The 12,927-nt window shown below is 41.7% G+C and overlaps 1 protein-coding gene across 2 annotated transcripts in view; it reads left to right on the plus strand.

The window, feature by feature from the left end:
* The window catches only part of LOC129707508 (sterile alpha motif domain-containing protein 10-like), an 82,166-nt gene that overhangs the window by 3,612 nt on the left and 65,627 nt on the right, over positions 1-12,927 (plus strand). For both annotated transcript variants that reach the window (XM_055652608.1, XM_055652609.1), the window contains exon 2: positions 9,235-9,413. In XM_055652608.1, the coding sequence (XP_055508583.1) occupies positions 9,235-9,413 (179 nt within the window). The remainder of the gene's footprint in view (positions 1-9,234; positions 9,414-12,927) is intronic.

Consider the following 12,927-nt stretch of genomic DNA (forward strand, 5'->3'; position numbering starts at 1 on the left):
TTTTCACTCTACCCCAAGGCTTAATATGATTTGGATGAGAGAACAGATCAATAATGGATTCTGTGTGAGCTACAGATACAGTTAACGAGCTATGAACACTGTGTTATTAATGTGAATATAGATATATTGCTTTAAGTGTAACATATATTTTTAGCTTATTGCATTTTATTAAAATACATTGAGTATTTGAAATAAAACCTCTACCACCGTTCAGAGTTGAATCCCAGTATTTTGTGAATAAACTGCCCAGCCAATTGAAAAAAAAGAATTATTACTGAAGGTAAACAAAAATACTGGAGAAACTCAGCAGGTGAGGCAGCATCTATGGAGTGAAGGAAATAGGCAACGTTTCAGGCCAAAACCCTTCTTCAGCTGTGTTAGCTTTCTAATTATTGAAAATAAATGACATTTAAATTTCTGGAAAAAATGCAGTAATTGAATATAAAATATGGCTTTCCGGGATAAAATTACTTAATAATCTGCAGTTGTTGACATGGAGAAATTTAATGAAGTAATTTGTCTTCTCAGCATTCAGAAATAAAGGCAGTAAATGAGGCTAATGTAATAGAGAGAGATTGCTCAAGAAACATAATTGAACTTGGTGAATGGATGTACTGAAGTGGAGGCGTGACTTGATTGGAAAATGCTTGTTGGATTCTCATTGTTAATTTGCTGAGTGTAAGCCCCTGCCAGAAAGCAAAGCTAAAACAAATGTCAATGAAATTAATTCTATTAAAAGGGACGTGCAGGTTTCGCAATCACTCACACACAGCTGGAATAGACATTTGTTCACAGCCAAATCAAAGGCCAAGGTGAACAGTGAGCACGCTATAAACACTTGGACATTATTTCTCCCCCAAGCTGTTGGTTTTGAGTGGGTTTGAGAGGAAGAGATTGACTGGTGGGGGAGTGTGTGTGGAGACGTGTGCAGTTTAAAATTCTTCAATCACGTTACACACTGGTGAATTAGTCAGGGTCAACACAACATTGTAGAATGTGAAAATAATCAATTCAAGGCATTAAAGCAGAATTACAGTGACACACCCCGGCAGAGCCGAAGACAGACGCAAAATGCTGGAGTAACTCAGCGGGTCAAGCAGCATCTCTGGGATGAAGGAATGGGTGATGTTTCGGGTCGAGACCCTTCTTCAGACTGGAGGGGAATCTCATTGAAACATATGAGATTGTTAAGGGTTTGGACACGCTTGAGGCAGGAAACACTTTCCCAGTGTTGGGGGAGTCCAGAACCAGGGGCCACAGTTTACGAATAGGGAGTATGAGAATGGAAATGAGGAAACATTTTTTTCTCACAGAGAGTGGTGAGTCTGTAGAATTCTCTGTCTCAGAGGGCGGTGGAGGCATGTTCCCTGGATACTTTCAAGAGAGAGCTAGATAGGACTCTTAAAAATAGAAGAGGCAGGGGGTATGGGGAGAAGGCAGGAACGGGATACTGATTGGGGATGATCAGCCATGATCACATTGAATGGCGGTGCTGGCCTCGAAAGGCCAAATGGCCTACTCCTGCACCTATTGTCTATTGTCACCCATTCCTTCAACTCAGAGATGCTGCCTGTCCCGCTGAGTTACTCCAGCATGTTGTGTCTCTTTGGGTTAAACCAGCATCTGCAGTTCCTTCCACACACCTGGCAGAACCGTCGCCTCACAACTCCAGAGACCAGGGTTTGATCCCGACCTCCGCTGCTACCTTTTGTGGAGTTTGCACGTTCTGCCTGTGACCACATGGGTTTCCTCCAAATGCTCCAGTGTCCTCCTACTTCCCAAAGACATGCCAGTCCGCTGGTTATTTGGCCTCTGTACATTGCCCCCCTGCCATGTAGTTGAGATCTGGGATGAGTGTGAATGAGCGGTTGGTAGTAAGCACAGACTTGATGGGCCGAAAGGTCTAGATCCCTGCTGTAACTCTCTATTAACAAAGCAAAAGATAATTGATTTACAAATAATTGATAAAATAATTATTGATTAATATTGATTGATCCAATTATTTCTAAATAATAAAAATTAAATATTGACATAAAATATTCCAAGAACATTCAATGTTTCTACATTGCAGTATTTCAACATTTGGAAAGATTGACATAAATGGGCAGCTTCATAATTCCTGCAATGGTGTTTGGAACAATGATTAAAATAGCTCATATGGCAAATTTTCAAAAGGTGAAGTGCATATTTATTTTATTAAGTGGGTACTTTCACACAAATTATTATAGCTTTCTCTCAGTGTTCAAATGTTATACTCAGTTTTACAAGAATAATGTCATTCTGCAAATGAGGATGTAATATGTGTGATATGTTGGAGCTGCTTAACCACTTGCTTAAGGCACGGAGATATCAATAATATTTCATAATCTACAGTTTGCAGATACTTACCATGAAATCAGAAAGCAAACTCTGCTGCATTGTAAATGTAACCAAATCAATGGCTACAATTAGAAGTCAATCTCTGATGTCTAATACCGTAGCACAGACAGAGAATACATATTCAGACCATTTCCTTTGAGGATAGAATATGAATATTAAAGTCCTACTTGACATACCAGTTAATACATTTAAATTATGGAACAATCAGACACATGTTTGTAACCTGGAAACATGCTCTTCTCCTTCGACGTGCAGCGCACTTTTTCTGGGAAGAAGGGAGGGAATTAAATCGCCATTGAAAGAGTGCAAAGAGAAAATAGAAGTGAATTCCAAGAAGGAGTGTTTAGTTTAGTTTAGTGATACCAGTTCACAAGTACACAAGTTATAGGAGTAGAATTAGGCAATTCAGCCAATCGAGTCCACTCCGCCATTCAATCATGGCTGATTTCTGCCTCCAAATCCCATTTCCCTGCCTTCTCCCCATAACCCTTGACGCCCGTTCTAATCAAGAAACAGCGCGAAAACGAGCCCTTCGGCTCACCGACCCCGCCGACCAGCGATCCTCGTACAGTAGTCCCATCGTACACACACTAGGGAGAATTTACAATTTTTTGCTGAAGCTAAATTAACCGACAAACCTGTATATCTTTGGCGTGGGGGAGGAAACCGGAGCGCCTGGAGAAAACCCACGCAGTCACAGGGAGAACGTGCAAACTCCGCACAGTCAGCACCTGTTGTCAGAATCGAACTCGGGTGTCTGGCGCTGTGAGGCAGCAACTCTACCGCTGCGCCACAGTGCCGCAAGAGGTTGGAAAGGCTTGGATTGTTTTCTCCGGTATTCCCAGAGGATGAAGGCAGGCCAGACAAAAGCATATTGAATGATGAGAGGCACAGACAGTGAGATCCCTTACTGCAGGGCAGAAATGTCAAATACTGGCGGGCAGAGTTTCAAGGTGACAGGAGTAAAGTCTTTAGTGGCGGGAGCCTGGAATGTGTTACATGGGGTGATGGTGGAGGCGTATATGATCATGGATTTCCAAGAAGGTGCCCAACCCAGGCGACTAGCCACAGATCTACTATCACATATTCCCATTGCCCCACACTTTTAAAATCCCTTCAGCAATATTTCAGACTTTGATGGCTTTACCTTGCACTAAACGTTATTCCCTCATCATGTATCTATACAGTACACTGTAAATGGCTCGATTATAATCATGTATTGTCTTGCTGTTGACTGGATAGCACGCAACAAACGATTTTCACTGTATTTCTGTGGAATTCTATGGCTCAGAGGGCGGTGGAGGCTAGTTTTCTGGATGCTTTCAAGAGAGAGCTGGATAGGGCTCTTAAAAATAGCAGAGTCAGGGGATATGGGGAGAAGGCAGGAACGGGGTACTGATTGGGGATGATCAGCCATGATCACATTGAATGGCGGTGCTGGCTCGAAGGGCTGAATGGCCTACTCCTGCACCTATTGTCTATCGGTACACGTGACAATATGAGGCGCATGCATATGCAAAATAATGAGGGGTTATGGATCCCATGTAGGCTGCGGAGATTAATTTAACCTGGCATCATGTTCGGCATGGACATTGGGCAAATGGGCCTGTTGTTGCAGTGTACTCTTCGATGTGCTATGATCTTATTTGCACTCCCAGTTACTGTATCCATCAGTGTGTAATGCATATGAGTGCTTACAGAGCATGTAGCAATTAAATATTAAAGCCTTCAACAGGTAGGAGAGACCTTCTTTCCTAATCACCAGTGATCTAAAAGCCTCTCCAGATGCTTCATAAAACAGCTTGACATCTGATTGTACAAACTCGTCATGAATTATCCAGCCTCATCTTTATTTTTTCTCTATTTCCCAGGTTTTCTTGCTCTGTTTCTAAAATCAGCGTTGCTGCTGACTTTGAATGAATGCAACAAATTTAGACTTTGTGTGAATAGTACAAAGAATCTCACCCATCTTAAGCTTGTCAATATCAGCAATCAAGTTGCTGTCTTTTTGTTTGTAACCTTTTAAACAGTTATGGAGAAAATGTCCTTAAACTCAATCACGTCTTTCTGGGCTCAGAAAATGCCAGACTTATCACCCACCTCATTCTGTAATTGTAGTTTTCACATTTTATGATCAGTCAGCATTTAGTAAAATACTTTATATTAAACAATTCTATAATCATTCAAGGGGGATGGTTTGGGAGCGATTGGTTGATTGATTGAATTTATGAGTGATTGGTTGATTGATTGGTTGAATGGCCGATTGAATGATTGAATAAATGGTCGATTGAAAGGAAGATACAGCAGGGAAACAGACCCTTCGGCCCACCAACTCCATGCTGACCATCGATCACCTGTTGCATGTTATCCCACTCTCTCATCCACTCCCTACACGCTAGGGGCAATTTACAGAGGGTCCAATTAACCTACAAGTCCACACATCTTTGGAAGCACTCAGAGGAAATCCACACATAGCGAGAACCTGCATACTCCATGAAGACAGCACCCAAGGTCAGGATGGAACCTGGGTCTCTGGTGCTGTGAGGCAGCTGATTGCAAGATATTTATAAAGATGATTACATAGTTTAACAATGTAACAATGGGCTTCAAAGTTAAAATGATAATGAGGAAATCATCAATAATAATGAAAAATAAATTAATCATCAATAATTGCTCCTTTGTTTAAAAAATGCTAATTGCAAAGATTTAGCAAATGCCATTTGCCTGTTCATGACTTCATATAACTAATATGAAGAGTTAGTGGACTTTTTCCTTGTGCCACATTGAATTTCTGCCAAGCCAGTCACAGGCTTGTGTCATCTCAATGTTAAACAGTGGCAATTTTCAGACTGAGAAATGTACTTTGCAGTTTTTAGTTTTAACATTGCACGTAAAAGCTGTTGAAATTTTAATAAATGGAGCAATTAGGAAGGTAAAAACTATCCAGTTCATGAATAGGTTGGAGATATTCCCGTTGGTGATTAGTTGTAGTTAAGAAGCATGCTACACGGAGCAAAATGATTATTGTCTATTAAACAAAGTAATTAGGGTCTATCAACGAATCATTCTTAAGCTTTACTTGGCTATACTTAATTTTACTAAATGCAGATAACATTGCTCAACACATTTCACTATGTAAAGAAAATGCAGGCTTTGATATTTTTCAAATATTAGGAAACCTAATTATACAAAGAACAATTATAATTTTGCATTTGGTTATTTTTTCTTGCACATGTAGTAAATAAAAATTTGCATCTTTAAATTTCTCAAATGATTGACTATTTCAGGTAGTCCTTGCTTTCTCCCTCCTTCCCCTCCCCTTCCCAGCTCTCCCACAACCCACTGTCTCTGCCTCTTCCTTTCTTCTACTCGCTCCCCACCCCCCCCCACATCAGTCTGAAGAAGGGTCTTGACCCGAAACGTCACCTATTCCTTCGCTCCATAGATGCCGCCTCACACGCTGAGTTTCTCCAGCATTTTTATCTACCTTTGACTTTTCCAGCATCTGCAGTTCTTTCTTAGACTATTTGTACATGATTAGAATCTAGAAAGTTAAATGGAGACATAGGGAACTGCAGATGTTGAAATCTTGAGCAAGATGCAAAGTGTTGGAGTAACTCAGTGGGTCAGGCAGCATCTGTGAAGGGAATGGATGGGAAATATTTTGGCATCAGGACCATTTTAAAATTTGACCAAAACCATCAACTATCCATGTCCTCCAGAGATGCTGCCTGACCCATTGAGTCACTCCAGCACTTAAAAAAAAAAAACCCCCAGCACCTGCAGTTTCCTTGGGTATAAAAAAGAATGAGTGGCAGATTGAATGCATTGTGGGCTAAGTGAAGAAGGAAAAAAATCAAACAAGGCAGATCACATAGATACAAAAGCTTAACAAAAATATATCAATTTTGTTTTCCCATTCAGAAATGAAATAGAACTGTATATATATTATATGTATGTTTGCTCTGACTTCAAACTGCCTAATTTCCACAGGAGAATGCTATTAGTATTTTGAAAAAAGCGTTTATCGCATAAGGAATAACCAATCCATTTATTTCAGACGGCAATCTTAACAATGTTTTGAACATAAAAATCATTGTGAATTGCCATGCATATGATGCATAATGGTACTATGGTAGGGATGCATTGATTTTCTAATTCTCTCCAGGCCTCTTTTCATCTGATTGATAGCAGTGTATTGCAACTAATGGATCTGTGCTATTGTGAGAAGAATTTACACAGCTCCAAACCTAACCCAGCCTTTACAAGTTCAATATTTTACCAGCTCATTTTTAATGCCTGTATTATACTCTAGGGAGTTATTTTTTTCACACCTTTCTAATAATGATGTTCATGGAAAACAGAATCCGATTACAGAGTATATTGGACCTTTCCCTCCAATCTTAAGGCAAATTGGTCCTTGTCAAAAATAAATTAACTCCTGACTTTTGTCATGATTTTGTTCTGAATGGGGAATATCCTACTCTTGCGAATAACTGGACCTCCATCACTAATTGAGTCGTACGTCATTCACTAAATATTCAACGCAACTTTCCTGAGTTTTTAAGTAACGCAAGTAGAGTCATAGCATCGAAACAGGCCTTTTGGCCCAACTTGCTGATGCTAAACAGGTTTTATTACTGAGCTGGTCCCATTTGCCTGCATTTGGCCCATTTCCCACAAAATCTTTCCAGAACAGTTACCTGTCTAAGATTGCATTGTTTATGCCTCTGCAGCTTTCTCAGACAGCTCATTCCAGACCGGCACCATCCTCAGTGTGAAGAAATTGCCCGTCAGGTCCCTAGAGTCATGGTCATAGAGTGATATAGTGTGGTAACAGGCCCTTTGGCCCAACTCGCCCACACGGCCAACATGTCCCAGCTACACTAGTCCCATTTGCCTGCGCTTGGTCCGTGACCCTCCAAACCTGTCCGGTCCATGTACCTGTCCAACTGTTTCTTAAGCGATGGGATAGTCCCAGCCTCAACTACCTCCTCGGCAGCTTGTTCCATACACCCACCACCCTCTGTGTGAAGAAGTTACCCCTCGGATTCCTATTAAGTCTTTTCCCCTTCACCTTAAACCTATGTCCTCTGGTCCTCGATTCCCCTACTCTGGGTAAAAGACTCTGTGCATCTACCCGATCTATTCTTCTCATGATCTCTTGAATATTTCCCCTCCTACCTTAAGCTTACGCCCTCTCATTCTGGACTCCTCTACCTGGGAAAAAGACTATGACCATTTGATTTATGTATGCTCCTCACGATTTTCTAAGCCTCTATAAGATTACCTCTCAGCCTCCAACATTCCACGGGGCAATAACGTCCCAGCCTATCCACCCCTCCTTATTCATAACTTTAGCTCTCGAGTCCTGGTTTCATTCTGGTAAATCTTCTCTGAACCATTTCCAGCTTAATTGCCTCCTTCCTATAGCAGGGCAACCAGAATTGCACGTAGTACTCCACCTCACCAATGCTTGTACTGCTGTACGGTGTCACGGTGGCGCAGCAGTAGAGTTGCTGCCTTACAGCAAAATGCAGACCCGGGTTCGATCCCGACTAGGGTGCTGTCTGTGTGGAGCTTGTACATTCTCCCCGTGACCTGCGTGGGTTTTCTCCGAGATCTTCGGTTTCCTTCCACATTCCAAAGACGTACTGGTTTGTAGGTTAATTGGCTTGGTAAATGGATAAATTGTCCATAGTGGATGTAGGATAGTGTTAATGTGCAGGGATCACTGGTCAGCGCGGACCTGGTGGGCCTGTTTCTGCGCTGTATCTAAACTAAACTAAACACCGGTCTTCATCAGTCAGAGTATTGATGAGGTTTGTAGCTTAATTGGCTTGATTAATTGGCTTGATAAAAATGTAAAAATTGTCCGGTATAAAATTGTCCAACTTCCAGTGTAGTCCCTGGTGGAATCTTCGGAAGGTACAAGGTACAATGTAAAGTAAGCTAAAGTCTTGGACTATTTTCTCTGGAGGTATTTGTGAACTGTAATGCTGATGTCGAACTTCCATTGTTTCGACAGGTCCCACAATTTTACTCTTCAGTTCCCCTTCAGTTTGCTCTGTGGATGTTAGAGAAATATGTTCGTACATATTTATAATTTTAGATTTCCATCATTGTGGTTTTCCTCTTATCTGAACATAGAACAGGATAATACAAGAACAGGCTCGCTGGCCCACAATGTCCATGCCGAACATGATACCTAGTTAATCCCTGCCTGGACATGATCCTTACCCCTCCATATCCTGCATATGCACGTGCCTATCCAAAGGTCTCTTACATGCCACTGTCCTCTTTACCACCACCACCACTGACCAAAGATCCTATAGCGAGCAAGATAGTCCACTCTTATCCTTAAACTGTGACTGTAACTGTGACCCCTAGTTCTGGACTTCCTCAACATCGGGAACAATCTTCCAAATGTGCAACATCTCACACTTGCTTGGTATAACCTCTAATTGTATAGTTTCTCTGTCGCTCTTCCCCTCCAGTGTGTCACCCAAGTATCCAGATGTGAATCAAAATGATGAGAGTCAGCAAGCCATCTGAGACTGGAGTCAAAGCTAATTTAGTTCTCACTTGACATATACACACAATCATTTAGAAATAGCTAAATATCTTTCTTCTTGGAATCGATAGCACAGGAGCTCCAGGGCAGGCTCATGCCTCAGTTGGCCTCTTTGGCAGGCTGATAGTGTCTTTGCTTCATTACAACGTTGGAGTTTGAAGTGTTCAATTAATAAGTTGTTGATTGTGATACAGTTCTTCTTGTTGTGTAGACGAATGTGGATAAGGTTTATAGCGTTCCTCCTCAGCAACTCACCCGCTCACTTTCCCTTCCATTTTCAGCGGCTTCCCATTTCAGCTTTTGCCGAAATACCCTGGATCAAAACGTGCCAACCGATGATTTAAACTGCGGCTTGCAAGACGATTCCGATAACTCCGCCTGGAATGGCGGAGGTGGTCAACGCTCATCGGGAACTAGGAACATAAAACTCCTACAACAGCCAGGAACAGAACATTTCCAGGTAGTCTGAGTGATTTGTATCATTCTTGTTTGACACTTTACAGCATCTAATAGTGAGTTCTGCAGACTGATGTTGCCCAACAGTCAGCTGAAACATAGATTTTATTTTGTACCCAAAATAATGAAAAATCTGATAAAATACTGCTTAAAAATGCCATTGTCCTCTTTCTGTGTCATTTAAACGATCTATTCATTATCCTTCACTCTTTCCCCATTTTTTACATTATTAAAAACTTAATCCAATTTCCTATTTTATATCTCTTACCTATTATTTTATTTACACATTTTCTGTCAGTTTATTTTAACTCTCAATATCTTTAAACTATTATGTTCTTGGCCCTTTCTTTGTTGTGCTGGTTTTAGCTACATTATTACTTAACTGTTTGGTGAATTTATGCTTTTGTCATTTATTTTCATTTATCCCTTTTTTGTCTCTTATCTTTCAGTTAATGTCACTCCATTAATATCTGAAAGATAGCAGCCTCTAAAGGTTGTTGAAATCACTTATTTTTTCTTTGACCTACCAGTCTTACTTCTGACCAATCCTTTGTTGAGTTCAACAAAGCCAAAGTACATGTAGATAGGGCGGTCACGGTGGCGCAGCGGTAGAGTCGCTGCGTTACACCGAATGCAGCGCTGGAGACCCGGGTTCGATCCCGACTATGGGTGCTGTCTGTACAGAGTTTGTACGTTCTCCCTGTGACCTGCGTGTGTTTTCCCAGAGATCTTCGGTTTCCTCCCACACTCCCAAGACGTACAGGTTTGAAGGTCAATTGGCTTGGTAAATGTAAAAAATGTCCCTTGTGGGTGTAGGATAGTGTTAATGTGCAGGGATCGCTGGTCGGCGCGGACCAGTGAGCCGAAGGGCCTGTTTCCGCGCTGTATCTCTAAACTAAAATAAACTAAAAGTGGGCCTTCATCAGTCAGAGTATTGAGTTCAAGAAGGAACTGCAGATGCTGGAAAATCGAAGGTAGACAAAAATGCTGGAGAAACTCAGCGGGTGCAGCAGCATCTATTGAGCGAAGGAAATAGGCAACATCTTCAAAGTAGACATACCTTGAGGAGATATCGCAGTGGAGTAGATAAAATGTTCAAGAAAGAACTGCAGATGCTGGAAAATCGAAGGTAGACAGAAGTGCTGGGGAAACTCAGCGGGTGCGGCAGCATCTATGGACAAAAATGGGAGAAGTTGGGAGGTCATGTTACAGTATAAGACATTGGCTTCAGTTTTGGTCACCCTGTTATAGGGAAAACGTTGCTAAGCTGGAAAAGGTACAGAGAAGATTTACGAAGATGTTACCGGGATGTAGGTATCGGAAGACTTTGAGCAGGCTAGGACTTTATTCCTTGGAGTGCAGGAGGATGAGTGGTGATCTTACAGAGGTGTACAAGATCAGGAGAGGAATAGATAGGGTAAATGCACAGAATCTTGTACTCAGAGTAGGGGAATTGAGAGCCAGAAGACATAGATTCAAGGTGAGGGGGGGAAAGATTTAATGGTAACTCAAGGGGGCAACTTTTTTTTACACAAACGGTGGTACGAGCTGCCGTTCTCACCCCAACCATGGACTGTTTACCCTCCTACCATCCGGGAGGCGCTACAGGTCTCTCCGTTGCTGAACCAGCAGGTCGAGGAACAGCTTCTTCCCGGCGGCTGTCACTCTACTCAACAACGTACCTCGGTGACTGCCAATCACCACCCCCCCCGGACACTTATTATTATTTATTCAAATCATTATGCTATGTCGCTCTTCCAGGGAGATGCTAAATGCATTTCGTTGTCTCTGTACTGTACACTGACAATGACAATTAAAATTGAATCTGAATCTGAATCTGAATCGGAGGAGGTAGATGAGGCAGATACTATCACAACATTTAAGAAACACTTAGGTAGGCACTTGGAAAGGATAGGTTTAGAGGGATCGGGATCAAACACAGGTGAGTGGGCCGAATATGGATGGGGAATGTTGGATGACATGGGCAAGAGATTGCCAATTCTGGAATCTGGGAGCAAAAAAATAACAAAGTGCTGGTGGAAGCCGCTGAGTTAGTCAAGTACTTTGTTTCTCTTTTTATGAACCAGAATTTACAGATCATTGTATCGTCACGAACAGCATGTTTGGTATCATGCTTAAGATTCACAAACACACCACGAATTGCAGGTTATATCTCCTTTTGCTTTGGTGATATGAATGAACAGGCCATGGGGAATATCAACGACCCATTTGGGAATGTTCTAGAGGCTGATAATAATTTCATTGTTTTCACCAATATTCTCCAAACTCGTCACCAAAAAGTAATTCACATTTGTAGAAGACATTTGTTTTTCTCAGCAGGAGACAAAAGGGCTTTTGAGACACAAGAATGAGTCTATGTGGCCTTTATGTGGAGTATGTCAGACTGTCAATTGATTTTATTTTTACTGTTTGCCAGATGCATGGAGTTAGAATGTAATGAATTCCTTAATTGCAGGATGAAATCCATTGAACTTTTTAAACAGTAGATCAAAAGGCTGTACTCACTCTGTATTCATGCTGTTGTAGTAGCGAAAATGCCATGGCCTTTGACTCTAAGAGAACTACAATTAGGTTTTGTTCCCAGACTAACTGCTCTCGATAGAAACACTCTACACATGTTGATCTGTCAACAGGCACGTTATGTCATTTTAAATGCTTTAGTTTCATTCTGTTCCAATTTTTAAAAAGATTTTCAATAGTTTAATGGACTTTGTGCAGTTTTTAGATGTTTTTCAATGTTGCCAAGTGGCAAGAGTATTCAGAAATAGTCAAGACATGGCCTGAGAATCTACTTCACTGGCTAAGCCAGGGGATACAATTAGCATCCTTGCTGCGTAATGATATTATGTGATGCAATGTCCAGCTTTCTCACCTGGTCACCCTGGTTCAGATAACAATGCTTAATTAACAGTAACTTAATACCGACAAATTCACAAAAGTTAATCGTGCTTTCAAAAGAAGGATAGATCAGGTGGTGAAGAAGGCTTTTGGCTCACTGACCTTCATCGTTCGTTGAATTAGGGATTGGAACGTGATGTTTACAGTTGTACAAGCCGATGGTGCTTAAAGTAGTGCATTCAGCTTTGGTCACCCTGCTATAGGAAATATACCATGAAGTCGGAAAGAGTGCAGAGAAGGATGTTACAATGAAGGACTTGAGGGCATAAGTTACAGCGGGAGGTTGGGCAGGCTGGGACTTTAAGATATGTGGACAGATACCTGGATAGGAAAGTTTAGGGGGATAAGGGCAAATGGGACTAGCTTGGATCTGGCACCTTGGTCAACATGGATGAGTTGGGGGCGAAGGGCCTCTTTCTGTGCTGTATTATGGCGGCACATTCGTGCAGCGGTAGAGTTACTGCCTTACAGCGTCAGAGACCCGGGTTCGATCCTGACTGTGGGTGCTGTCTGTAGAAGTTAGTTCGTTCTCCCTGTTGCCTGCATGGGATCTTCGGTTTCCTCCCACACTCCAAAGACGTACAGTTTTGTACGTTAAT

Source organism: Leucoraja erinacea, chromosome 21 (genome assembly GCF_028641065.1).
Source record: "Leucoraja erinacea ecotype New England chromosome 21, Leri_hhj_1, whole genome shotgun sequence".
In the NCBI taxonomy this organism is placed as follows: Eukaryota; Metazoa; Chordata; class Chondrichthyes; order Rajiformes; family Rajidae; genus Leucoraja; species Leucoraja erinaceus.